General features: G+C 36.8%; 1 protein-coding gene and 1 long non-coding RNA gene across 16 annotated transcripts in view; one reads left to right on the top strand and one right to left on the bottom strand.

The window, feature by feature from the left end:
• Positions 1-26,425, top strand: part of LOC145632421 (thioredoxin domain-containing protein PLP3B-like) — a 28,768-nt gene extending 2,343 nt beyond the window's left edge. Inside the window, exons 1-10 of one of the 15 annotated variants that reach the window (XM_081684799.1) lie at positions 5,271-5,411; positions 5,548-5,625; positions 6,096-6,364; positions 7,120-7,289; positions 7,372-7,460; positions 7,562-7,639; positions 8,066-8,235; positions 9,272-9,362; positions 9,634-9,815; positions 10,219-10,484. In XM_081684799.1, coding sequence (XP_081540925.1) covers positions 5,593-5,625; positions 6,096-6,364; positions 7,120-7,289; positions 7,372-7,460; positions 7,562-7,639; positions 8,066-8,235; positions 9,272-9,362; positions 9,634-9,815; positions 10,219-10,384 — 1,248 coding nt within the window. In that variant the 5' untranslated portion in view covers positions 5,271-5,411; positions 5,548-5,592 and the 3' untranslated portion in view covers positions 10,385-10,484. Of the gene's footprint in view, positions 1-87; positions 406-2,114; positions 2,148-2,886; positions 2,962-3,048; positions 3,097-3,202; positions 3,316-3,417; positions 4,059-4,433; positions 4,538-4,751; positions 4,854-5,218; positions 5,412-5,547; positions 5,656-6,095; positions 6,365-7,119; positions 7,290-7,371; positions 7,461-7,561; positions 7,640-8,065; positions 8,236-9,271; positions 9,363-9,633; positions 9,816-10,218; positions 10,485-21,636; positions 21,790-22,040; positions 22,161-23,116; positions 23,192-23,278; positions 23,327-23,401; positions 23,545-25,514; positions 25,588-25,738; positions 25,801-25,956; positions 26,055-26,121 lie in introns of those variants that run through there. The other 14 variants (XM_081684790.1, XM_081684800.1, XR_014112575.1 and 11 more) reach the window with 14 other exon arrangements.
• LOC145631221 (uncharacterized) lies at positions 17,534-18,109 on the bottom strand. Its single transcript, XR_014112375.1, has 2 exons — positions 17,864-18,109; positions 17,534-17,766 (listed from the first exon to the last, which is right to left on the bottom strand). It is a non-coding gene; the product is annotated as an uncharacterized LOC145631221 (long non-coding RNA).
• Positions 26,426-27,574: the final 1,149 nt, after the last annotated feature.

Raw genomic sequence — 27,574 nt, 5'->3', positions numbered from 1 at the left:
AATTAATAGGATAGGATAGTAATACTACTACTATTATTAGGAAAATGATATATACTGACTTATATCAATCTCCGATCATCTCTGTAGGGAATCATGATGGACAATGACGTACTAGAAGAGAGATATAGGGAGATATTCCTGGAGGAATGTGAGGCATGGAGTAAAAGTGAAGAAATACCATCTTGTTTAAGGGTTCAACTCAAAAGAATCACAATATACAGCTACTATTGTACACAATGGGAAATGGAAGTGGTTAAATATTTTTTGAGAAACTCATTTGTTTTGGAGGAACTCATTCTTATTTGTTTTAGTCATCCATCGTTTTCAGTGACAAAAGAAGCTAAGATGTTACTTGACAACACGTTGAAGCTCATGAGAAGAAGGTCAACGTCTTGTTCAATAATAGTTAAGTGAATTTTTATTTATATATTTTTTAATTTGTGAATTTTTCTTCCGTTTTTCTTGAAAAATCTTTTACTTTTGACGATTATATTTCGCAATTTCTATAGTACTCCTGGGGAGTACCTCTTTCTCTTCACTTCATAAGATGCGTTCCTTGCAACAATCGTTTGTTTGTAACGAATTCATTGAATTTTTTTTTAATCCGATTTGATTTTATTTAAATGTAGTAGTATACTAATGAACCGAACTAAACCTATTTCATCAAAGTTGAAGAATCAAGGAATTTGTCTTACAGATACTGACAACTCGAGAAGTTCCCTTCCTCTATTTTTGTTCTCCTGCAAATTACCAAAATCAGTTTTCAAAAAAAAAAAAAAATATTACCAAAATCAGATAAATATATTAAACCCAAAAAATCAAATTGAGTGTTTTATATTTGTGAGAATTTGATAAAATTTTAACAGCAAAATTAATTGAGCTCGTTTTTTATTTTCAGAAGATATTAGCATATTGTTGTGTAAAAATAGCATACATTTGAAAAATAACAAAAAGTTCAAGCAAAATAACACAAAGTAAGTAAGATAATACAATAATCTTTTAGCAAAATAACAAATGATTTAAGTGAAATAACACAAAATGGTAAAAATGAAAAAATAATAAGTAACTCAACCAAAAATTATACTATATTCTTTAAAAAAATAAATTATTATACGATATAAAATGAATAAAACAACAAATCTATTAGCACTATATATATATATATATATATATATATATATATATATATATATAAGTGGAAAGAACATTGTATAGAAATGTAAAGAACATTTGGTTAAAGTGAAAAGAACTTGTTATAGAATTGTAAAGAACATTGTATAGAAATGTAAAGAACATTCCGTTAAAATGAAAAGAACATGCTATAGATTGTTAAATAATGTTCTTTATCTTAATGTTATTTGATTGTCAGTATAATGTACTTTTATTTGTGACATAATGTTAATTGTTTATTTTGAAATGTTTTTTTTGAATTTTATCTTTAGATTACGGTGGTTGAATAAAAATAATGTTCATTACATTAAATTATCATTACAAGTGATCAAAAATTCGGGTCGGACCGAGCCTTAACATAATATCTCGTGCCCAAACTCGGAATAGCGGGATTTTTGGGCTTTTTTTGGGTCGGATTTATAATGCATTTTAGGTTTACCCAAACCCTCCTTATTTTCCGGCCGGATCAGATCGGGCTGAAGTTGGCCACCTCTAATTATCATGTTCTTTATTTATATTACCGATGTTCTTTAAATATATATAAAGAACATAAAGTTCGATTTTTACTTAACAAAATAGGTATATGTTCTTTACAAAACAACTATATGTTCATTACTATACAACTATATGTGATGTTCTTTATAAAATAGCTAAATGTTCTTTATAAAATAACTGTATGTTCTTTACTGAACACCTAAATATTCATTCCGCCTTTTTGAAAAGAAAACGGATGCACGGAGCATTGAGCATCCGCCTCCATAGAAAAAATTTCAGTGTTTGGGTGGTAGCAAAAGTCAAGTTATCCTTTTGTTTTTAGTATTTTGACACATTATGTACATTTACAAATTTGCCTTTAATGAAGCAAACTTTGAAAAAGAAAGTACTTACACGATCTTCATCTTCTCCTTTTCCCCTTTCGTCACTCTCTTCTCTCCTGCCTGCAGTTCTTCACATTCTTCCCTTTCCTCGATTTCCAGGTATTCATCATCCCCTCTTCCTTTATTACACAGTTTTTTGTTCAACATTCATTTGATATTTTGTTTAAATTTATTGATCTGTTAATATGTGTATTCTTTGTCAATTAAGTACACTATGAATCATGCAAAAGGTTGAATTTTGTCAATTAATCTGTTAATTTTCATTTCTAGGGTTTATGGGTTGGTTGAATTCTACAATTAGTGAATGGTTGGTGTGTATTTATTTTTAAATATGGAATGTTGGTTAGTTATAACTTCAATTTGACATTGTGGCCAAGCACATATATGAGATTTTAAAGGTTGATAGTGTGTGCGAAAACTAATACGGAGTATCTTTGTTTGTGATATATCCAAAGCGTATGATGTTTTGTCTTTGTAAGGTAGTGTTACTAGTTTGTGGGATACTATCTTATTCTGGATCACAATGTGCTTGCTTTCTTGAAAATCCTACACTTAATTAAGTTTTGATTTTACATCTATATTTAGAAATTAATGTTGGAGAGTATTAAGTGGATATGCTTTCGCAAGAAGGAATGCTATTGCTGGCAAATTTTTATGGCTATAGTCAGATGTAGGAGACAGATGCTAAGACTATATTTTTAACCTTTAGCAGTTGGTTTAGTAGGGATGATGTTTAAAGCCTCGCTGGGTTGCTGTAGCTGAATAATCGTGTTCCTCCATCTCTTTGATGTTTCGAATTTCGATGGCTGGTAAATAGTTCACTTAACTGGTGTTACAGGAAATGATTGTTCAAGAGAAGACACAGGCATCAAGTTCAGTTAATGACGATATTGATCTTGATGAGTTGATGGATGTAAGTTTTAGATCCCTTGCAGTTAGGTTGCATGGCACTTATGTGTTTTCTTAAATGCTCAACTGTTGTTTCTTTCTGTAACTCCAGGATCCAGAGCTAGAGAAACTGCATTCTGAGAGAATTGCAGCACTACAGGTTTAAGTTGTCTCTTAGTATTGGCATCTGCTACCAAAAGTCATTAAATAATTCACCCTATGGTATATATGCTTAGAAAGAGGCTGACAAGTGACAAAAAATGAAGAATCAAGGCCATGGAGAATATAGAGACATAACTGAAGGGGATTTCTTGGGTGAAGTTACTGGCAGCGAATTAGTTATCTGTCACTTCTACCACCAGGAGTTTTATCGATGCAAGTAAGGCCTACTCTGCCTCTTTAACTTAATATTGATATCAATTATTTTATCGAAGCCATCAAATAATAATTGAGGCCGTTTTCTCCTTTGGCATGTTCTTAGTGATATTTAATACTCTAATACCCCATTCCATCTCTAATTTGTGTTCATGCCTATAGCTAAAAAATATCTGTTCTTTGGGTCTCGGCATCTTGTGGATTATGCCCCCCTGCTCAAATTATTAATGTAGTAACTAGTAAGGCCATTTTTCTGAGTTTATAGAAGAATTTGTGGCCAAAAAATTTGTCCCAATGTTATGTGGTCTGACCAATGATCACCAATTAGCAGTTGCAATTGCCGCGCATCCTACCTCTTTTTGTGATCGCGTCTTTCATTTTTCCTCTCTTCTATGGTATGCTATGTATGAACTACCTTGGTTCTACTCATTCAAATAGGGCAAGAGTTTGAGCTTATGTTAAAAAGTCTATAGTAGAAACTAGTAGAGAAGGCTTGGCAGTGTTCAATGTGAATAATGGTTTGGTAAGGAGGTCCTCTGTAATAGTCTAGAATTTTCTGATTGTAAGTTCTATTGAACAAGAAAAGTTAAAGATAAAGCTCGAGTCTTTGATTGAAAATGGCAGAAATTTCGATACAAAAGTGATAGGATAATAGCTTTAGGCTATTACTCTCTTGATAACTTTAGGTTATCACTAGTGGAAAAAATCTCATTCGTAACAGGCTATTTGTAACGGGCAAAGCTTTGCCCGTTACAATTAAGATATTCGTAACGGGCAAAATAGTGTCCGTTACGAATACTTATTTATTCGTAACGGGCAAAATAGTGTTCGTTACGAATACGTATGTATTTGTAACGGACAAATTAGTGCCCGTTACGAATACTTATTTATTCGTAACGGACAAATTAGTGCCCGTTACGAATAAATAAGTATTCGTAACGGACACTATTTTGCCCGTTACAAATACTATATTACACGTAAATGCCCAAACTTGGCCCAAATGATGAGAGGAGCCCAATACTTGGCTTTTTAGGGTTTCATCTCTTTCTCTCTCTTCAGTCCCTCTCTCTCTCTCCTCTCCTCTCCTCTCCTCTCCTCCCGTCATTCACCTCTTTCTCTCAGTTCAAACTCAAGCCCTCTCATTTCGAGGAGCAATTTGACCGGCGGCTTCATACACGAGCTCCCAAGCGGCGGTGACGGAACTCTTGGTGATATCTTTGTCGGTGGTAAGAAGTCCTTCAATTGTTTTTTCCTCTTCTTGAATTGATTTCTGAGCATCTAATTCTTTAAATTCTTGAATTCTAATTTATATCTTTTAATCTAATTAGACTATGATTATATTGCAAAGTGCGTATTTTTCAAATCAATTTATATCTTTTAATCTGATTTATCTTTATCATTGAAATTGTGAATTGAATTGAATTGAATGATATTTTGTAGCGGAAGGCCTCATTGTATTCTTACTTGGGGTGAACAGACTGATTCCGACGTAGTACTTCCCGCACTCTATACGCCCCAGATCTGTGTTATTTTCTTGGATGGGTGTGTTTTTTTTTTTCTTCTTAATATTAAATTACTGTTATAATTGTATAAAAATTAATAATTTATCATGTTAAATACTCTTAATTCATTCCCGTAACCAATTTCTATTTTCTGTTTTTTTTTTCCTGGGTTTCTTATGTAGTTTTTCTAGATCTACGCTTGTTTTTTAAAATTTGAGGAATGTAGCTTGTTGGGTTTTTTTTCAAATCACTTTTAATTGTCTTTTGGTTGTGTTATTTGATGTGATTTTCTTGAGATTAGTTGATGGGATTTTTGGGTTTTTGAATTCGGTATTTGGGATTTTTTGGAGGTGGGGATTGTCTTAATTATCCTCTTAAATTATTCGTGTTGTTTGCTTGTTGCAGCTACTACTAGTACAACCTCCACGAATAAATTGTCATGGTCAAACTATGGGAGTATCCATTGGAGTTCTGATTTTGGAAGTATAAGTATAATCTTTTGCTTATTACAAGTAATTATCTTTGAAACCTAAGTTGGTGAATGCCTTAAAGTGCACTAGGAGTTGGAAACTCAGTGCTAATAAGTTAAATTAAGAAGGTACTAGTCCTAAATGAACTTCTGCTTCTATTTTTATGGTCTAAAATGATAATGTTTTGTTCTTTTTTTTTTTTACTTTCATTTCTGTCTCAATTAATTATCCTCTTGAATTATTCGTGTTGTTTGCTTGTTGCAGCTGCTGCTAGTACAACCTCCACGAATAAATTGTCATGGTCAAACTATGGGAGTATCCATTGGAGTTCTGATTTTGGAAGTATAAGTATAATCTTTTGCTTATTACAAGTAATTAAACTTGATTTAGCTCGTGTTTTGGAGTTGTCCTTTTAAAAATATGGCTTGCCATGAATCACTATGATCAACTTTTCCATGAAAAATACTGCATTGGTGTTAATTTCTAGTTTAAAAAATATTCTGAAAAATGGTTGAAAAAAAGTGGTAGCTGATGATGAGAATTTGACGTTTTCCCCCCTGGAAACATTGGCTATTGTATAGCAAAACTGCTAATTTTATGTTTGAGGAGGGAAGCTGACTAGCCGAATCTCTGTGGCAGACTCTTTAGTTGTTCATCTAGTTTTTTAAAGTCATTTACAATGTTAGTGATTTTATACAGGCTGATGGACTGGGTGTTGTGCTGCTTATTGAGATTTACAATTGTTATATTGTTAGCAATTTGTTGTAAATTAAAGTCAGTAGAATATTGATCTAATGTTTAATGTTTTGCAGATGGAAGAAGAAGCGCAAAAGTACACGGTTGATGATGCCCTCATTGCCATGGGCTCTGGAAAATTTCAGATTTATCTCCTTGCAGATGCTGGAATGGGATGGATTGCGGAAGCAATGGAGATGATGCTTCTCTCCTTTGTTGGACCAGCTGTTCAGGCAGAATGGGGCCTTTCTCCAAATAAAGAAAGTATGATAACCAGTGTGGTTTTTGCTGGCATGCTGATTGGTTCATATTCATGGGGCATAGTTTCAGATAAGTATGGGCGGAGGTGAGCTCTTCTGTCAGTTGATTACATATTCTTGGAAGCTAGGAAGTATTTGATGTAGTTAATGATGCTATCTCTTACAAGCTAAAACATATAGTGAGTGCAGATATCTTTTTGATTTAGCCTTCTCATCCATTTGTATTGTTATCATAATTTGCAAATATCTCATAACAATCATCTCTGCATACATACAATTTACTTATCTTGACTTTTACAAATTGACATTGGACCCCTCCACCCCTTTTCTCCAAGTGTTTGTTTAGCCTTAATCTTGAAGTTATGTTTTAAAACTATGGAGAGGCCATATTGCCTGAACCAGGAATTATGTAGACTTTCTCTATGCCTCTTAAAGAACTTGTTTGTGTAAGAACTTTTTAAAAACTGTAATGTAATATGATGTCATGCTCTAGCAGAATCATGTAATGGTTTAAAAATTATTCTGTCTGCATAAAGTAGTCATGCCTCGTTCTATTTATACGCATGTATCGTAAGATTTAGGGTAGACAGGCTTGTGTTTTTCCACAGGAATAAGAATATCAATTATTTGCATTTCTCCTATATGTCATTTTTGCCAGTTTCTGTTCTACTTCATTGAGTCTTTGACTCCTTGCTCCGATGCTAATGATTTGCCTGTATAGTTTAGCTTGTGTTTCATGTAAATTATGAAAATGGTCTGAAAAAAGTAAAGCTGCTCCCATACCTTTTATCGTATATTCACACAGTCTTGTCACTTTTATCACATCTATCTTATCTCCCAGGAATGGATTTTTCATAAGTGCAATTTTTACATCAACAGTTGGAATTTCTAGTGCTCTTGCTCCAAACTATGCAACATTGATCTTCTTTCGTTTCTTTGTTGGTCTTGGTTTGGGAGGAGGGCCGGTACTGTCATCCTGGCTTTTGGAATTCATTCCTGCTCCCAGAAGAGGTACCTGGATGTCTCTGTTTTCAGCTACCACTTTTTTTCAATCATAGCCTTCAACTCTTTGATGACTGTTCTTGTTGATCAGCATTTCATCTGGAGGCTTTAAGGGTGGATCGCAACAATACTCAGATCAATCACTCAATATCAAGGGCTTATATAACTTCTTCGAGTCAGGTATTCAATAAAATGTCTAAATCTTTTCAGATCCTTTGGCTACTAGTACTTGCAAGGAAGTAGAAACCCTGTTCACTTTGATACCTCTGTATTTTTGACAGCACAACCAAAGTGATAACTCGACAGTCATGTTTGAAGGACTTGAAATACGGTCTAATTTACTTCCGACGTTGCAAAAGGTATGGTCTAAGCATGGAAACTTGATAGAAAATATAAACATGTGTAAGAGCTGAGCATGGATTTTTTTTTAATGAATTTTGTTTGTCTTCCAGTCTTCTGCTGTTTGTCGAAACCTATGACATGGAATTGAGAGTTCAAGTTTGTATTTAGTTTTAAATAATCATCAGCTTTAATAGAATTCTAGCTTCATATGATAAGGCAAAAGGATGCCTTATCATTTTGTTGTTCAAAGTGTTGCGCCGAGTTAAAATTATTGCCGCTCATATTAAGTTTTTTCTCTGACATTATATAGGTGCTTGCTGCCTCCTCTCCGTTTTAATTTCTCGTCTCTTTTCTTATTCTCGCTTCCATGTTTGATTACTTTCCCCTTTGTCTAAAGAGTAGGATGGCCAACTGGTTTGTGTGATCTGAATTTGTATGCACAGATTGCTTTGGAAGAGCTGGCAGAGAGGTGTAATGGAGATATGCGCATGGCCGTGAACCAGCTGCAATATATGAGCTTATCCATGTCAGTTATCAGATATGATGATATTAGGCAGCGCCTTCTTAGCAATGCTAAAGATGAAGACATTTCACCATTTACTGCTGTTGATAAGTATGTAGCAATTTTCTTTCTTTTTTCTCGATTAGCTAGCTTGTGTGTAAATGCAAGGTGACATGGCAACAGGAATTGGAAATGTATAAACGAAGATATCCAGTATTGTTACTTTTATTAACAGAAGAAGAAAGAAAAGAGGGTAATAAAGTTAGTTTAGTTTATTTACAGAGGTTCTAGAAAGAAAAAATGATTTTGTGACTTTCAGGATCCTGGAGGGTGAACAAATTGGTGATCTTTCAAAGAAATTGGTTCTCCTTGGGATCTCTTGTGTTTTTGATTTTCAAAGTTTCTTAGAAATAGGACTTGACCTTGAGTCCTTGATACCCAATGACCAATGATATTGCTATGTGTGAAAAAGTTGAATGGTAATAATATGGAGATTGAGGCAATGAGTAGCTCCTGAAAATCTGCAGCTCTTAGAATTTGTTGTTTGGAAATTGGAACTACTAAAATTTCTCTGTTTCTATGTTTCATTTATTGTTGTCTCTGTTTCTTATGGATGTTCGTAGTTGGAATCGGGGGAGAAACCCATACATCCCCCATGTGTTGATCTGTTGCCTATAATCTTATACTCTCTTTTAGAATCTTTTACATTTACCTTGATATACACTCGGATGGTAATTTTGGACTTTTGGTTCCATGAGTGGGCATATGGTGATGAATTATATTGGAGGAGAAATCGGCAGCTCTTCCTGGCTTCTTTTTACCTCCAAGGGTTTATGGGACTTCCTGGCAAAGACTGAATCTTTTGATGAGGGTATTGAGGAAATAAATTTAAAACAAGAACTTCTTTTGACACACCCCTATAAGGAAAACAAAATTATTATTATTATTGTTATTGTTGTTATTAGTGGGTACTTATTTATCATAGAACAATTTGAAAAATGAACTGCATTCTATATGCCCTTTTAAATATCTGTCACAGTCAACTTTGGGGGAGAGTGAGAGCTTGATTGTCTAAGGATTATGATTGTCAGGTTATTTTGCATCTTTTAAAGAAGTTTAATAAGCTTCTTATTGCATTATCTTGTAGGTTGTTTGGTTACAATGGTGGGAAGTTGAGAATGGATGAACGGATTGACCTGAGCATGAGTGACCTTGATCTGGTTCCTCTTCTTATCCAGGTCTGCTCTTCTCTTTCTGGATTAATTAACTGGTATTTTTTTCATCTCACTGGATGTTATTTACACTGGAATTGCTTATATAGAATATGAATCTGTTTTAACTATGGAAGGAATTTGCAATTGTGGACTTATGGTTACACTTAATAGCTTGCGAATTATAGATGCTCAGAAACTCTCAATTTTATTGATTGACTAGTGCAAATAAATAATTGATTGCTTATGTGTGAACTTGTGTTTATTTCTGCACTCATTGGTGGCCTATGTGTGACAGGAAAATTATATTAATTATCGGCCGAGTTCTATAGGGAAAGATGATAGTGGGATGAAAAGAATGAGCTCTCTTGCCCGTGTTGCTGAGTCAATTGCTGATGGAGATATTATTAATGTACAAATAAGAAGATATAGGCAGTGGCAGCTCTCTCAAAGCAGCTGTGTTGCTTCCTGCATACTACCGTATGTGCTCTGAAATCGTTATATTATATGTTGGTCAAGGTCAAGGCTGTTTTGAATCATTTATCCCCCCGATTATTCTGTCTATTACCTATGCTCTGCTAAATATTTAATCGTTTCAAGTGTTTACGTTTGACAAAATAGTGATACGTTGGTTCAATTGATGCATGTGTGTTTGTTGTAGTTACGTTGAGTACTTGAGTTGTCTTAGAAGCTCTCTCTATCTCACACTCTCATTCTTTCTTTATCTTTAATCTCTATTCTTTCTTAAAGAAATCTGGGTATATTCAAGCAAAACAAGTAACTTTCTTTGTCTCTCAATGGGCAAAGTTCATCCTTTTTTGTGTTATTGATTTCGTGTTATCTATTTTTGTGATTTTGATTTTTTTTTCATTGATTGGATTAGGTTGCTGTTGCAGATGCTATTGTTATCATTGTTGCTGCTGCTTATGGTTGCTGTTGCTTATGGTTGCTGCTGCTACTTATGGTTGCTGCTGGCCTGCTGCTCTGCTACTACTGTTGCTCTAGGAAGCTGTTTAAGCTATAATATTTACATTTTTTTTACTCATTAACCTTTTACAATATTATGAGTTTGTAAGCAGTTTTTAATTGTAAAATAAATTTGGTGTGCATGATATGATTGATAATATATATTTGTGTCATGAAAACAAATATTTGGATTTGGATCTCACAGTACTTATTTGCAACGGACATTTCACCTGTCCGTTATTTTTTTTTAATTGGATCTCATAGTATTCGTAACGGGCAGGTTCTGCCCGTTACAAATAACCCCGTTATTCGTAACGGGTAGAACCTGTCCGTTACGAATAACCCCGTTATTCGTAACGGGCAAAAATGTGTCTGTTACGAATAACGAGGTTATTTGTAACGGGTGTTTGAAATGCCCGTTATGAATAAGTACTTATTCGTAACGGGCAACTGAAACGCCCGTTACGAATAAGCACTTATTCGTAACGGGCGTTTCAGTTGCCCCTTATTCGTAACGGACGGTGCCCATTACGAATAACAATGGCCATCCGTAACGGCCGCATACGTAACGGACGCTGCCCGTTACGGATGGGCCCTTTTTGCCCGTTACGGATGACCTTTTTTCCACTAGTGTATCTCTCCTAGTAACTTGAGGTTACCTCACAGTCACATAATGTCCTATTGCCTTCGCTACTACACTTTATATACTAAAGCCACATTCAAAACATTAACCTTATATTAATATTCAAAACATTAACCTTATATTAATTGTTTTTGTCCCACTACTGCTGCCATACAGAATGAGGAATGAGTCCCATGCTTCCCCTCTCCTTAGTGCTTTCTTAATTGCTTTTGTCCTCTAGTGCTAGTGTGCTACTGTTTCCTTGTTGGCTTAGTGGTGGTAGACACCGGGTATATAACATCCTCTAAAGCTGAAAGAAGACAAAGAGAATCTAATTCATGTTCATGGTGTAGATTAGTGGATCCAAATGTATTTAAGGGCTGTTTGGCTCACTCCTTCAAAATGGAAAGAAATCAAGTAAAGGAAATGAGGTGAAAGGAGTCAAGAAAGGGAATTTAATCTATTTGTATGGTTCGGTTAATGATAATAATTTGAAATCCTTATTCAATGTTTGATTGCCAAAGTAAAAATAACGTCTTTCTATCTACCCGAAGGGCCACAACCAACGAGCCAACATGATGTAACTTGCGAGAAACTTGTAAGTGGAAGAATCACTGTCCCTCACTGGCATCACTACACCACCTCCCCCTTCGTCAAAGGTGTCCTTCACCCTAACTAAGCTTCACCAGAATTTATCCCTTCATCTCTCCTCATCATTTTATCTATCGATGCTGCCTTAAAATAAAATTGACTAACTTGCATTCTTGGTGGTGAAAGTGATAAGAATTTCATGTCTGAAACTTGGTTACCATGTCAAGCAACCAAGGAGTCAAAAGTAAGCCATGGCTTCAGGAAAAAGGTTGGCGATTCAGTCTCTTTTTTTGTCTTGATTGGTCAGTTATAGAAAAGGAGATGATGATGGGAGGTGACAGATATTTAAAGGCGTTAGTGGTGCAGTTGTGGTTTGTTGGAATATTTGCTTCAAATTGTTAGTGATTAGTTAACTCCTAATGTATAAGAATATGCTCTACTAAGTATTAGTTGTGTTAGTGGACTCATAATAGTAGTGGGTTAATTTAGCGGGTTAATGTTAGCATGATCTATGATCATGAGATCATGTTCCTTACTTATAGCTTAGTTATTTTGCGCTATATATATGTTGCTATGTACTACTTTTTTCAATGGATTGAATACAACTTTTATTATTCTTTCCCTTCTCTCATCTCTTTTTATTATTTCAACGTGGTATCAAGAGTTTCAGGTTAGATCCGGGAAAAAGAGAAGGGAAAGAGATGAAGAAGAAAAAAAGAAAAAGGGAGAAAGAGAGTATTAAAAAAAATAGTGAGTATGGAAGCAAGCAACGCAGCTTGATTTTATTGTTTGTGAGCAATTAAAAAACAAATTGATTGATTTTTTTTTTTTTTTTTTAAATAGTGAGCGTGTTTGTGTTTGACCATGGAAGTAATGGTTGGTTTGTTGTGTTGATGGGTTCCCTTTTAGCCCATGTAATTGAAAAAGAGGGCAAAAATTGTTTAAGGTAAAGATCGAGTAATCTTTACGTGTGTGGGTGTCAGATAAATAGCAATCTGATAGTGTGGAAGTCATAATTAATGCAAAGATGATTTCCGATGTTGCAACAGTAATCACAAAACAAGTCGACGAGGTCAAAATGCAAGACAACGTCAAAGAGAGTTAATGGAGAGTTGTACTCCATTGAATGTAAGTTAGTGAAAATGTTCATTAACGAGATCGAGAAATTGATGAGAATTGCATGAATAAAAAATGTCGAGGTTTGGTTGTGCGGAGAGAAGTGCTCCGACGATATTGTATTGGTGATAATGTGCATCAACAAATTTTGTGTAGGTGATGAGATGTGCATCACAAATTGAAACGCCTAGCAAGATGTTATGAAATTTGAAGAAAAAGATCGCAAGCTCTTCTAAAGTCGAGTGTGAGGTTATGTGTTCGTATTGAGATTTGAAAAAGTGTGTCGAGTTCAAGTCAAAGTCCGTCGTTGCAAGTCGATGAAGTTAGAAGCAAAGTTTGGTCGAGTGTATAGTATGAGACTTTGAATCAAGGGGGAATGTTGGATTGATTCAAAGTAGTCAATAATTAGTGCTCCAAAACTAGTGGAACGTTAGTTGCATATTATTTTCCTAAATATCAGTTTATTAGAACATAATTCAAAGTACGTGAGTTAGTGGTGTAGTGTTTGTTACCCACTTGGTTATTAGTTCCTACTTTATAGCTTTGTTAGTTTTTAGAGTTGTAAGCCTATTTATATAGGCCTAGAGTATCTCCATTTTCAATGTGCCAATGCAAACAGATTAATCAAATTTGTATCTCTCTTCTCTTTCTTTATAGTTTCTACAGTTTATATGGTGATGGTTGGTTGGTGCGGTGGATTAGATGGGTAGGCTGTAGGCGGTGGTGGATTCATTGTGAGGCTGTTAGGCGGGTGGATGGTTTTTGTTGGTCGGGAAGTGGGCAAATGGTGGCCTGTGGCTGGGATTTGATAGCTAAGAAGCTGGTAGGTGGTGTAGAGGAGAGGGGTAGAGGACAATGGGGTGGTACTCAAGTCCCAAGAGAAAGGTGGACTTGATGTAGAGGGTTAATGGGGAACTTTAAAAGGGAAAATGGGGAAATTGAGTAAAAAAATTATTCAACCAAGTAGCTTCAAGGGAAATGGAGATTGTTATAAAAAATATTCAACCAAGTAGCTTCGAGGGAAATGGAGATTGTTATTGCCTTTTTTTCATTGCTGCTGCTGAAAGACAGCATTTCAATTTTCCTGTGGTTATCATTGTTGAATATGCAGCTTTCTGAGCTGACACTTTTGTTATGCCTGAAACTTTTACGTAGCTTGCCTAATTTGATTAAGTTGGTTTTTGCTATCTCTTGCAGGATAATGGATAAGCATCTGAAGGCGCTTGTACCCAAGTACCTTGGTACTAAATTCTTAAGACTGGACGCTGAGGTTAGCTTTCTTAGTATATTTTGTTGATGTTACTTTATGATGTTGTTTGTCTTCTGATTCTGTTTCAGTGTCTCTAAAAGACATAAGTTTACACAATTTTAAGTTCCTATCAATTGCGGATGACAAACTGACGATGTACACCAATTGCAGAACGCCCCCTTTGCCATGTGTTATATTGTTCAAGTTAGTTTTTCACCTTATCTGTATTGTATCCTTATCTTATTCTATGTGTTCATTTGTATCTGCTGTGCCAAAATTTCTCTATACTTGCTACATTGAACGTCACAGTTGATACAATTTTTCCATCTGAATTGGTTTTCCTGAATCAGGAAAGGAATAGCAGGTGATCGACTTGTTTGGTTTCAAGACCTTGGAGCTAAAGATGATTTCGCGACAAAGAGACTAGAAATTTGTTGATCAAGAAACTTTAAACGGGTTGCAGTAGCCGACCCCACTTATGGGATTAAGGCTTTGATTGATTGATTGAAACGGGTTGCAGTGCTTGCTATTCTGTGTCTGACCAGTTGTTTTTACAGGTATTATCAAAGAGAAGGAAAAAGATGAAGACGAGGATGATTATTCTGAAAGTAAACGAACATCGGTCAGATCATCATTGAACCTTGGTTCAGATTCCGATTAGTGATTTAACAGAAGGAAAGAAGGCAACTTTTTTTTAAAAATACCTTGTATTATGTACTGATCATCAAGCTCGTGTGATAATCAGTTCTGTAAGCCCTTCTTCAACTTTTTTGGTTCATAATCCTTGTGTTTTGTGTTGGTGAAACTTTTAATGTGAAAGGTATATCTCCAAAATTATATGGAGTAGTTCGTACATGTAGTCTTAAGATAAGACTATCCTTGCGCCTTGTATATTTTTCTTTCAAAATGATATATATTCATGTTATTATTGTTAAAATGATGACACATCTGCTTACTAAATTCACAAATGCTCTGAAGAAAAAAGGAAGAACATTGCGATACACGAACTGGACAATAATTGTAGGGAATTATGCCAGTATATGAACATACAGCATCTAATCTCAAGGAACAAAAGAATAGTCTGAATCTTTTTTGGGGAAAAAATATCGACCGATGAAGATAAGCATAAACTGGAAGAATTATTCATGAGACCTACTCCCTCCCTAAGAACTTCAAAAGCATTCCCGCATTTCGTAGAACTAAAGTTTTAAACTAGCATTATAACAACTAAATTAGGCAGATCCGCAGATGACATCTAAACTAGGGTATTGGTGGAGTTGGGGGTCTGCCATGGTGGGCTAAACGGGAAGGGGGAGGGGAGCACAAACGGGAACGGGGAATTATTTTGGGGACAATCAAAATGCCTATCCAAGTAGAGCAACCCATATGGACGTGGATGCTAGTGGATCTCAAGGGACAAAACCTGATGCCAGCGGTAGTAATAGAGATGGACTGGGGGTGGCTTCAAAGAACAGTCATCCAATTGGTAATGTTGCCAATTCGTCATCATCACAAGAGACTCGGAGTCATAACCAGGATCCTACTCCTGCTGCACCTGCCCGAGTAAATGACCATTTCTGGGAGCAGTTTTTGACTGAAAGGCCTGGAGCTTCAGATACAGAGGAGGCTTCTTCATGTTATAGGGCTCTACCTGGTGATGAGAAAGAAGACAGAGGGTCAAGCCATGGAATTTCCAGAAATGCAAAGAATTTGGTAAGCTCACTCTTTGAGCTGCTACATATAATATGAGTAGGATTTGTATAGACAATTACATTTGAAATTATCCAGATCTATACGATTTAAACTATGCCAACCATAATTTAAGTTGAATCGACTAAACATTAAATGTTGTATTTTGTATATAATAATCTAATATGAGTAGTATTCTGCTGAAATCTAATTGTTTCTTTTGATAACTGCTAGTTGCTCGGCTTGCTCATGCAATTAGCTTATCCTTGTTTTCCTCTTTATGCCTTTTAGTTGCAGACCTTGCAATGCATTAGCTATTGTTTTCTAGAATGCCAATTAAAATGTAGATTTCTGTAGTCTGTTTTTGATCATCGAATGTGCCAAATAGCTGAAAAAGCTTGCAATAATTTTATCCTTAGAGTCGCTCATGGACACTCTAGATGGAAAGGTTCAAATATGTCAGATGTTATACAGGAATTGAGCCATTATTAGAAGCCTTTTACTCCCTTTCCTTATAGCGCCAGACCTAAATCCTACTAGAACTCCTCGTTTACCTCTGTTACCTACTTTCGATACCCAGCAAAACTAAACACTTCAAAGACCAGCCAAACAGCCCAAACCTTCATAAACTTGCCAAGCCTAACAGTTGGACAAGTATCATCGTCCAATAATTCACTAACATCCCTATTTTCGACCTGTATCGGAAGCTAGCAAAGCATTAGGCTCACGAGTGTAACAAGGCTCAGCCATTCTTGTCGGTATAATGCTCATTACATTAGGTACTAAGTTTAGTGTTAGTATCGATAGGAGTTGACGCGGGTTTGCAAGAAGCCACAAACTTGCAAGTTCTAAGATAACTTGTCCATATTTCTACCGAGACATAAATTAATATGACGGTGTACGAGTCACTGCAATCCCCACAAAATAGCTCAAAGGCCCCACACGAGCTGGGGCCGATGTCACCTTTATCACCACTGCCTCTGTCCACCGATGCCTTAAGAAGGCCACGGTTCCCAAGGGTATGAAGTTTGCCACTTTTTCTGATGGGTATTGTCGATGGTGTTAAGGCCGCCGATGCAGATATCATAAACTACCTCTCAACATTCCGCCAGTGCGGGGTTGAGGCCCTATTGGAGCTCCTAGACAAGAGTGTTATTGAGAGTAAACAAATTACATGCGTAGAGCACACAATCATTCCTTGGGTCGCCGAGGTGGCATGTAAGTTTCACGTGCATCCGCGCTCCTTTGGGTTCAAGCAAAAAATAAGAGAGACATATTACGTGGTTCACTAATATCGTGTTAGCTACGTCCATGGGGAGGATAGGAGATTGATATTATATTTTTTTGAGGAGTAGCTTCAAAATCACAATCGAATTTGATTATATTTAAAACAATCCCAGTTTTGTCATCTTGTTTCCTTTTGTTCGTGATTACTTTCTCGAAATTCTTATGAATGCAGCAAAATGTGATGAAACTCAGATTCAAGATCAGAAATATGAGTTACAGCAGAATTTCAAGAAGAATTCGTAATTGCGTATGGTGGTTCCAGGAGTTCATTTAAGCAATCCATATGCTACAACCCACCGCAACAAATGTCTCTCCTTCTCAGGGTGCTCCAGTTCATGTAAAACAAAACTAGGATCCACATTATAACCTCTTTTTCTCATCTTTAAATCCAAATCCTCAAGCAAACCAACCACCTTTTCCTGCATAGGATGAGATGTCTTCCCTGCATAGAAAGCTTCACTCTCCTTTGCAAGTTCAATACAGCTATAATGTAGTTCTCACATCAAATCCATTGTAGACATTGATTTGCAAACCTACAAGGAGTTTCTCAGCCTCAAAACGGCTATAAACGTAGAGCTGCTATAATTGTTGTGTTGGTTACTTTAACAAAAAAAAAAATTACATTTTATTTGTTCTTGAAAATTTGAGTAGAATTTTAAATTCAAACACAAGCATGAACACAACCAAAGTTCTGTGGTTACTTGATTCAACCAACCAAAGCTAAACAAACCAAGTGCTATCAAACTTAACATAACCAAATCCTTAGGTAAAACAAGTAACAAAAAACTAGACAGAAACAATCATTAAACAATCCTGCTAGATATGAAATATTGCTAAATTCTTGAAAAATCCTGCTAGAATGCACTTCCAGTTTCTCCGGTACATAGGCCCATCCTCGAACATGTCTCTCTCTGAAATCACCAAAGAGCAAAGAGTAAGGTATTATTATTATCAGCATACTAGTAGGGCTACAAACAACAAAAAAATAAAACATTACTGCTCACTTACCAGTATTAGGGGGAGTTTCAATGGAAATAAACTTTGAGCAACAAGATAGCTTGTAAACCAGAAAAAGCAGTTACAGCAACAATATTTTATGCTCAAAAGCAGCAGCAACAACAACAACAGCAGCAGCAGCAGCAAGAACAACAACAAAGTGCTAATTCCCAGCAAAAACAAGGTCTAATGGGAGAATCACATGAAGAAACCTAATACAAGACAGATTTAAACCACAACGCACACACAAACACAAGATAACAGATTTTGTCTCTGGTACATTTGCTGATTCGGTATATTCTGAGACAACGACTTCAGTTTCTGAGATTTCAAAACCAGCACTGCCTAGATGAGTGGAAGTAACGGGTGATAGAAGATATATCATCAATAGGAGGGGCAGTGGTACCGGACACGGCTAAAATAATACGAGGACACAGAGAGAATTCAAACACAAGACCACCCAGAACATGGCCCGAAAAACCATGTTGGGATATAATTACAACCTGACGTGCCTGGTTCAAGATTCCTTGTGCAAGTGGGAAATGTGAATGATTATTTATTTCAATTTGAAAGATTATAATCCTTCATTATTCACATTCACTTAATGGTCAAAATAAAAATAATTGACTTGATGTTTACATAATTATGGGGTAAAAAATTTAGATTCTAGCTTAGGTTGAACAACAAATTAAAAAGCCAAAATGCTCTCAATAGAAAACTCTAAAAGTGCAAATAAGAAAAATCATACTTTAGAGGAAAAAAAGATTAATTGATCAAATCAAATAAAAAACCTAAGAGGAAAATCATATAATTCATCTTCAATAAAAATCATGAAGATGAAGTAATTAATGGCTGATCGAAAGTGATAGTATTACTAATGCCTAAAAATGGGCATCGTGCCGTGCCGTGCCGTGCCAAGTTTTGGCACACCCCAGCGCATGGCACGGCACGGCCCACGTGCTTGGCGTGCCGTGCCGTGCCAAGTTTTGGCACACCCCAGCCCACGGCACGATCCACGTGCATGGCGGGCCGTGTTGGGCAGCAGGCCAATTAAACAAGTCATGATGAAAGAAAGAGAATAAATTACTGTAATTAAATGAGAAGAAATCGTTACCAAAGTTGACGGAAATAAAGAGTTGAATTAAGAACAAAGTTGTAGAGAGAGAAGTTTTATCTAAAAACTAAGTAGAGAGAGAAAGTCTAGGAGAAGAGGTAAAAGAGAGAGTAAGAGAGAAATAATCGTATCAAAACAACTCAAAAAGTATTTATACTAAGCTCCTAAAATCCTAATTAGAAACTAAGTAAAAATCGCCGAAAACAAGCTCTCGAACACGTGCGCCTGTTCAGGCGCCACACAGCCTGATCGGACCCGCCTTTTTGAACCTCAAAGCTTCTCTCGCGCCCGGTCAGGCGCGAGCTCGGGCGAAGGGTTGTTTCCTTCACATTCCGCCCCGCCCGGTCGGGCGCGCCTTAGGGCGGGGGGAGCCTGTTCGGACGAGGCTCTTGGGCTATCTTGGACTTCTCGATTGGGCTTCGATTCTTCGGTCCAATTCGGATTTCCTCTTTGGGGCTTGAATACTCGGTCCAAATGCCTCAATATCTCATGTGTCGAGCCTTTAATCACCGGTTCGATGACTCTAACCGGCCTTGGGCTACCAAAAGTGGTCGTGCTCCTCCAATGTTCACAGTTGCTCCAAATAATCCCGGGAAAATGCTTCAAAAGTGCAATTCCCTACAAAACTCAACCAAAACTACGAAAACACCAATTAGTAATAAAAGTGGCTCTAAAGATCGAGCCAAAAACACTACCAATTATGAACAAGGGGAGTAAGGGACGGGGGTAAAATACTATATAAAATAGACACATCAGTCACCATCAATTTATCCTGTACTCTCGTATAATTTTATACAACACAATTCGTTCTTGTTTCACCTTGCCTCATCCGAACCTTACTATAACTCGAGCCAACCCAATATAAATTAACTCGATGGTTGCAATTCAAAACTTCCTCACGCTCATGCTTGCACTCTCTTTCTTTTTCCTCATTCTATGGTTTTAGAACAATCATCAAGAGTTGCGCATCCACAAAGCACAAGATCACCATATAAAATTTTTCGAAATTGTCCTCATACCTTTTTGGGGCGCTTGGTACGAGGGATAGGGATAAGGAGGATAAAAGGGTGGGACAAGGATGAAGGATTAGTAAGTGGGATAAGGATAAAAATGATGTTGTCCTTTGTTTGGTACTAATTGGGAATTATATGGAGATAAGCAATAAATTTACTTAACTACACGTACTCATATTTCTCCGCTTTTTTCCTCCTTTTCTTCATTAACGATAAAGATGTGTATTTTGCCTCGTTAATTTTATCCACATCTCTTATACCACCTCCACCTAGTTATTATTTTGGAGGAATAACTTACATTTTTATCCCTATCCCCCTAAACAAACAAAAGAATTTTTAAATTCCCTTCCCCTTATCCCTAATCACAAAGTTTTATATGCGGCTGGCCGCACCGTACGGCCAACCACACTGTACAACCATCCACATAATTTTTTTCTTTCTCCTCTTTCTCTCCTCTCCTCCATTTTCTCGTCCTTGAAGCACCGACTTCATGCTCTAACCCATATCGTCGTCGACTTCCTTATCCAACCCAGGTCGTCGTCGACGCTCCAACCTAGCTCGTGGTCATCGTGAAGCTCCTCGTACTCCGTCGTCGGAAAACAACTTAGAGGTTTTTAAGGCCAAATTCAGCCATGAAAACTCTAGATCTAGTGTTTTAATGGTCGAATTTGGCCTTTTTAGCCTATTTGAAGTGAAATTTGAAGCCATTGTTAATAATTAAGGTATTTGTTCGATTTAAATTTTTTTTTGTTCCGGTTTGGTTGTGTTTTGGTTGGATTTGGATTTGTTCGAGGCAGCGGAGTTGGTGGCAGCGTGGTTGCTGCGCGTGGTGGTTAGGGTGGGTTGGGTTGGTTTTGGGTGTAGGTTCGAGTTTGGTCAGTGTTAGGGTGGGTGCGTATCAAGGCTAGGTGTGGGTTGCTGGGCGTGGTTGGTGGTGGCATGGTGGTTAGGGTGGGTTTTGGGATCGGATTTGGTGACAGCAACGTGGTTGCTGGTGGTTAGGGTGGGTTTTGGGTGTGGGTTCGGGTTAGGTCAGTGTTAATGTGGGTGCGTATCGGGGCTAGGTGTGGGTTGCTGAGCATGGTTGGTGGTGGCATGGTGGTTAGGGTGGGTTTTGGGATCAGATTTGGTGACATCAGCATGGTTGTTGGTGGTTAGGGTGGGTTTTGGGTGTGGGTTCGGGTTCGGGTTTGGTCAGTGTTAGGTTGGGTAGCTCAATGTTAGGGGTTAGTGCTGCGGCTGGTGGTGTTGGGGCTGGTGGCGTGGGGCAGTGGGTACGAGAGGTGGTGGTGGTGTGGTGGAGTCTAAGGCTTTGAGGTGGTGTAGGATTAGGGGTTACTTACTTGGTTAGGAGTTATTAGGGGGCTACTACTTACTAGGTTCGATCGGGGGTTACTTGGTCAAGGGTTACTTTGTCCGGTCAGGGGTTACTAGGTCCGGTCAGGGGTTACTTGGTCAAGAGTTACTTTGCTCGGCCAGGGGTTACTTGGTCCAATCAGGGGTTACCATGTGAGTCAGGGGTTATTGGGTTAGTTGGGTTACTAGGTTAGTAAGGTTACTTTATCATTTGTTGATTTGACACCCTGCCGCATCAGAAACGCACTTATCTCTAATTCCCTATCCTCCTCTTTTTATCCCTCCAATGAGTATTTTGACACATTGTGTACATTTACAAATTTGCCCTTTAATGAACCAAACTTTGAAAAAGAAAGTATTAGGCTATTAGCGCACGATCTTCATCTCCTCATCTTTTCCTTTCTCACTCTCCTCTCCAGCAGTTCTTCATCTTCTTCCCTTTCCTCGATTTCCAGGTATTCATCATCCCCTCTTTCTCTATTATACACTATTTTGTTCAACATTCATCTGATATTTTTCTACCGATTTAATCGTTTTAGTTTTTAGATTTGTTAATATGTGTATTCTTTGTCAATTTAGTATACTATGAATACTGCAAAAGGTTGAAATTTGTCAATTAATCTGGAAAGGAGGGAGTATGGTTCTTAATTTTGATTTCTAGGGTTTATGAGTTGGTTGATTTTTTTTTGGTATTTTTGAATTTCAGGTTGATATTTCACCGAAGAAGTGAGTTCATCAAAAGATGGATCCAGATTCAGTGAAATCGACTTTCTCTAATTTAGCTATGGGAAATGTTATGGCTGCTGCTGCCCGCAATCTTCAGAAGGTGAATTTCTCTCTTTACCCTTTCCCATTTCTCATTATTCATCTTTGATCAATAAAATTCAATGTTTTTTTTTTTTTTTTGATAATTTATATTTGTTTTATCTCTTGGAATTAGCTTTAATGCAATTCCCATTTCCAAATATGTTAGTTTTATCAATTTGAATTGTTTGTTTTAGAATATTGGTGAGTAATTTGTCCAATTGGAGACTACCCCCATGAACGTGGAGCTCGAATTGAGCATGTGTTTTAACTTTTCAGGGTATTAAAGTTGGTCAGTATTCGTGTAAATCGTGGGATTTTATCAAATTAAAGCCATGGAAATGTTGATTTTCTTAGCTTGAATTCAACAATTAGTGAATGGTTGGTTTTTTTTTTTTTTTTTTTTTTTTTTTTTTTTTTTTTTTTTTTTTTTTAAATGGAATGTTGGTTAGTTACAACTTCAATTGGACATTGTGGCCAAGAATGAGAACCAGAAGCACATATTGAGATTTTAAAGGTTAATAGTGTGTGCGAAAACTAAGTACGGAGTACCTGTGTTTGTGATGTGCTGGGATATATCCAAAGCGTATAAAGTTTTGTCTAGTGTTACTAGTCTGCAGGATACTATCTTATTCCGGATCACAATGTGCTTGGTTTCTTGAAAACCCTACCCTTCTTTTAGTTTTGATTTTACATCTATATTTTAAAATTAATGGACCCGAGTGTAGGAGAGTATTACGTGGATATGCTTTCGCAAGAAAGAATGCTATTGCTTGCAAATTTTTGTTGTGGTGTTTGTTGTGTTAAATTTCATGGCTATAGTCAGATGTAGGAGACAGATGCTAAGACTATATTATTACGTTGGTTTAGTAGGGATGATGTTTAAAGCCTCGCTGGGTTGCTTGTTGAATAATCGTGTTCCTCCATCTCTTTGATGTTTCGATGGCTTGTAAACAGTTCACTTAACTGGTGTTACAGGAAATGATTGTTCAAGAGAAGACACAGGCATCAAGTTCAGTTATTGACGATATTGATCTTGATGAGTTGATGGATGTAAGTTTTAGATCACTTGCAGTTAGGTTACATGTCACTTATGTGTTTTCTTGAATGCTCAACTATTGTTTCTTTCTGTAACGCCAGGATCCAGAGCTAGAGAAACTGCATGCTGAGAGAATTGCAGCACTACAGGTTTAAATTATCTCTTAGTATTGGATCTGCTACCAAAAGTCCTTAAATTATTCACCCTATGGTATATTTGCTTAGAAAGAGGCTGAGAAGCGACAAAAAATGAAGAATCAAGGCCATGGAGAATATAGAGACATAACTGAAGGGGATTTCTTGGGTGAAGTTACTGGCAGCGAATTAGTTATCTGCCACTTCTACCATCGGGAGTTTTATCGATGCAAGTAAGGACCTACTCTGCCTCTTTAACTTAATATTTATATCAATTTGAAGCCATCAAATAATAATTGAGACCTTTTTCTCCTCTAGCATGTTCTTAGTGATATTTAATACACTAATACCCCATTCCATCTCTAAGTTGTGTTGCCTATAGCAAAAAAATATCTGTTCTTTCTGTGGTCTCGGCATCTTGTGGATTATGCCCCCCTGCTCAACTTATTAATGTAGTAACTCGTAAGCGCATTTTTCTGAGTTTAAAGCAGAATTTGTGGCCAAAAAATTTGTCCCGGTGTTATATGGCCTGACCAATGATCACCAATTAACAGTTGCAATTGCTGCACATCCTACCTCTTTTTGTGATTGTGTCTTTCATTTTTCCTCTCTTCTATGGTATGCTATGTACCTTGATTCTACTCATTCAAAAAGGGAAAGAGTTTGAGCATATTTTAAAAAGTTTCTACTCTCTTGATAACCTTAGGTTTTCTCTCCTAGTAACTTGAGGTTACCTCACAATTAACATAATGTCCTATAGCCTTCACTACTACACTTTATATACTAAAGCCACATTCAAAACGTCTATCTAATATTAATTGTTCTTGTCCTCTACTGCTGCCATACAGAATCAGGAATCAGTCCCATGCTTCCCCCTCCTTAAGTCCTTAGTGCTTTCTTAATTGCTTTAATCCTCTAGTGCTAGTGTGCTACTGTGTTCCTTGTTGGCTTAATGGTGGTAGACACCAGGTCTATAACATCCTCTAAAGATGAAAGAAGACAAACAGAATCTAATTCATGTTCATGGTATAGAATAGTGGATCCAAACGTCTTTAGGGGCTGCTTGGCTCACTCCTTCAAAACGGAAAGAAATCAAGGAAAGGAAATGAGGTGAAAGGAATCAAGAAAGGGAATTTTATCTATTTGTATGGTTCGGTTAATGATTATAATTTGAAATCCTTATTCAATGTTTGATTGCCAAAGTAAAAGAAAGAAAAACACATCTTTCTGTCTACCCAAAGGGCCACAACCGGCCAACATGATGCCACTTGCGAGACACTTGTAAATGGAAGAATCAGTGTCCCTCACTGGCATCACTACACCACCTCCCACTTTGTCAAAGGTGTCCTTCTCCCTAACTAAGCTTCACCACAACCACCAGATTACCAGAAGTTATCCCTTCATCTCTCAACATCATTTTATCTATCGATGATGCCTTAAAATAAAATTGACAAACTTGCATTCTTGGTGGTGAAAGTGATTAGAATTTCATGTCTGTAACCTGGTTACCATGTCAAGCATCCAAGGAGTCAAAAGTAAGCCATGGCTTCAGGAAAAAGGTTGGCGGCTCAGTCTCTTTCTTTGGCTTCATTGGTCAGTAATAGAAAAGGAGATGATGATGATGATGGGAGGTGACAGATATTTAAAGGGGTTAGTGGTGCAGTTGTGGTTTATATGTTGATGGTTGGTTGGTGCTGTGGATTAGATGGGTAGGCTGTAGGCAGTGGTGGATTCATTGTGAGGCTGTTAGGTGGGTGGATGGTTTTTGTTGGTCGGGAAGTGGGAAAATGTTGGCCTGTGGCTGGGAGCTGATAGCTAAAAAGCTGGTAGGTGGTGGTTGGGTGGTGTAGAGGAAAATGGGTAATACTCAAGTCCCAAGAGAAAGGTAATACTCAAGTCTCAAGAGAAAGGTAATACTCAAGTCTCAAGAGAAAGGTGGACTTGATGTAGAGGGTTAATGGGGAACTTTAAAAGGGAAAATTGGGAAATTGAGTTAAAAAAATATATTCAACGAAGTGGCTTCTAAGGGAAATGGAGACTGTTATTGCCTTTTTTTTCATTGCTGCTGCTGAAAGACAGCATTTCAATTTTCCTGTGGTTATCATTGTTGAATATGCAGCTTTCTGAGCTGACACTTTTGTAATGCAGAAACTTTTACATAGCTTGCCTAATTTGATTAAGTACTTGTTTGTATCTTTTCCAGGATAATGGATAAGCATCTGAAGGCTCTTGCACCCAAGTACCTTGGTACTAAATTCTTAAGACTGGACGCTGAGGTTAGCTTTCTTAGTATATGTTGTTGATGTTGCTTTATGAAGTTGTTTGTCTTCTGATTCTGTTTTGGTGTCTCTAAAAGACGTAAGTTTTACACAATCTTAAGTTCCTATAAATTGCGGATGACAAACTGGCTCTGTACACCAAATGCAGAATGCCCCCTTTTTCATATCCAAGCTCGGAATCAAAACTTTGCCATGTGTTATATTGTTCAAGTTAGTTTCTCATCTTCTCTGTATCGTATCCATATCATATTCTATGAGTGTTCATCAATATCTGCTGTGCAAAAAATGCTCTATTCTCTCTACATTGAACACCACAGTTGATTACAATTTTGCCATCTGAATATGGCTTTCCGTATTGAATTTCAGGAAAGGAATAGCTGGTGATAGACTAGTAGGGTTTCAAGACCTTGGAGCTAAAGATGATTTCCCGACTAAGAGACTAGAAAATCTGTTGATCAAGAAAGGTAGAAATCCTTTTATTGTTTGAGGGTTGCAGTGCTTGCTACTATGTGTCTGACCAGTTGTTTACAGGTATTATCAAAGAGAAGGAAAAAGATGAAGACGAGGATGATTATTCTGAAAGTAAACGCACGTCAGTCAGATCATCATTGAACCTTGGTTCAGATTCTGATTAGTGATCTTACAGAAGGATAGAAGGCAACCTTTTTTTTTTTTTAAACCTTGTATTATGTAGTACTGATTATCAAGCCCGGGTGATAATCAGTTCTGTAAGCAAATCTTCAACTTTTTTGGGCTCATAATCCTTGTGTGTTGTGTTAGTGAAAACTTATAATATGAAAGTATATTTAACAAAATTTATATGGAGTATTTCGCACACGTAGTCTTGAGGTAAGACTATCCTTGCGTCTTGCATCTTGTGTATTTTTCTTTTACAATGAATCATGTTCATGTTATTATTGTTAATATGATGTTGACACTGCGACAAACGAACTGGACAATAATGGTAGGGAATTATGCCAGTATATGAACATACAGGCATACAGCATCTAATCTCAAGGAACAAAAGAAATATCTGATCTTTTTTGAGGAAATAACATTTACTCTGATGAAATAATCAAATAATGCATAAACTGGAAGAATTATATTCACGAGACCTACTCCCTCCCGACGAACTTCAAAAGCATTCCCGCATTCCTTATAACTAAAGTTTTAAAGTAGCAATATACGGAGTAACAACTAAACCAGGCGAATGACAACTATGCCAGGCTGATGTAGATAGAGATATAAATTCGGGTTCCTGGGTCGGGTTGAGTCTTTTTTGAACTAGTGTCATTCATGCTAACTAATTTTGTCTAAACGAGTCAAAATCTAAATCAAGTTTTATTTTTTATTTTTTTAATTTTTTTTTTCAGGATAAGTCAAATCAATTTAGATTGGTCAGGTTAGTTTTTGACACCTCTAGATGTAGTGCATCTACTTCTTAGTTCTTTCCGTGCTCAAGAAGTTGTCAAAAGACATGCATTGTAATTTAATTTTAGTATTCATTATAAACTGGGTAGTTTCTTGGTAAAAAATTGTTTTTCCTAAAGCTAGCTACTTTACTCACATGTCCAAGACTTCACTGAAACAGGGAGAGTAAAGATCCACGCATGATACAAAGTACTATACAGTATATGGGATGTTTTAGTACTGAGACCATTTAACTTTCAAAATTTAGGACATCCTAAGATTGTTTTTAAATACTCTTTCCGTTCTTTTTGGTTGGTTGTAATTTTCCCAATTTTCACTCGGATCCAAACATAACCCACAATTAGGGACAGAGGGAGTAATATATTTCTTGTCAAACTAGTGGTGAAAAAAAAGAAGGAAAAGCAGATATGACTTCTACTTTTTGAAGAGTGGCTTTTAATTTCTCACGTTAAATTTATATAAATTGATATCGCCTTCAAATCCTACATTTAAAAAACTGGATGACAAATTTGACTGAAGGAACATACGTAGTATAAACAAACCAACTCAGACC

Source organism: Chenopodium album, chromosome 5 (genome assembly GCF_948465745.1).
Source record: "Chenopodium album chromosome 5, dcCheAlbu1.1, whole genome shotgun sequence".
NCBI classification, from domain to species: domain Eukaryota; kingdom Viridiplantae; phylum Streptophyta; class Magnoliopsida; order Caryophyllales; family Amaranthaceae; genus Chenopodium; species Chenopodium album.
Note: the sequence above shows the minus strand (reverse complement) of the source record. Positions and strands in the feature narration are given on the sequence as shown.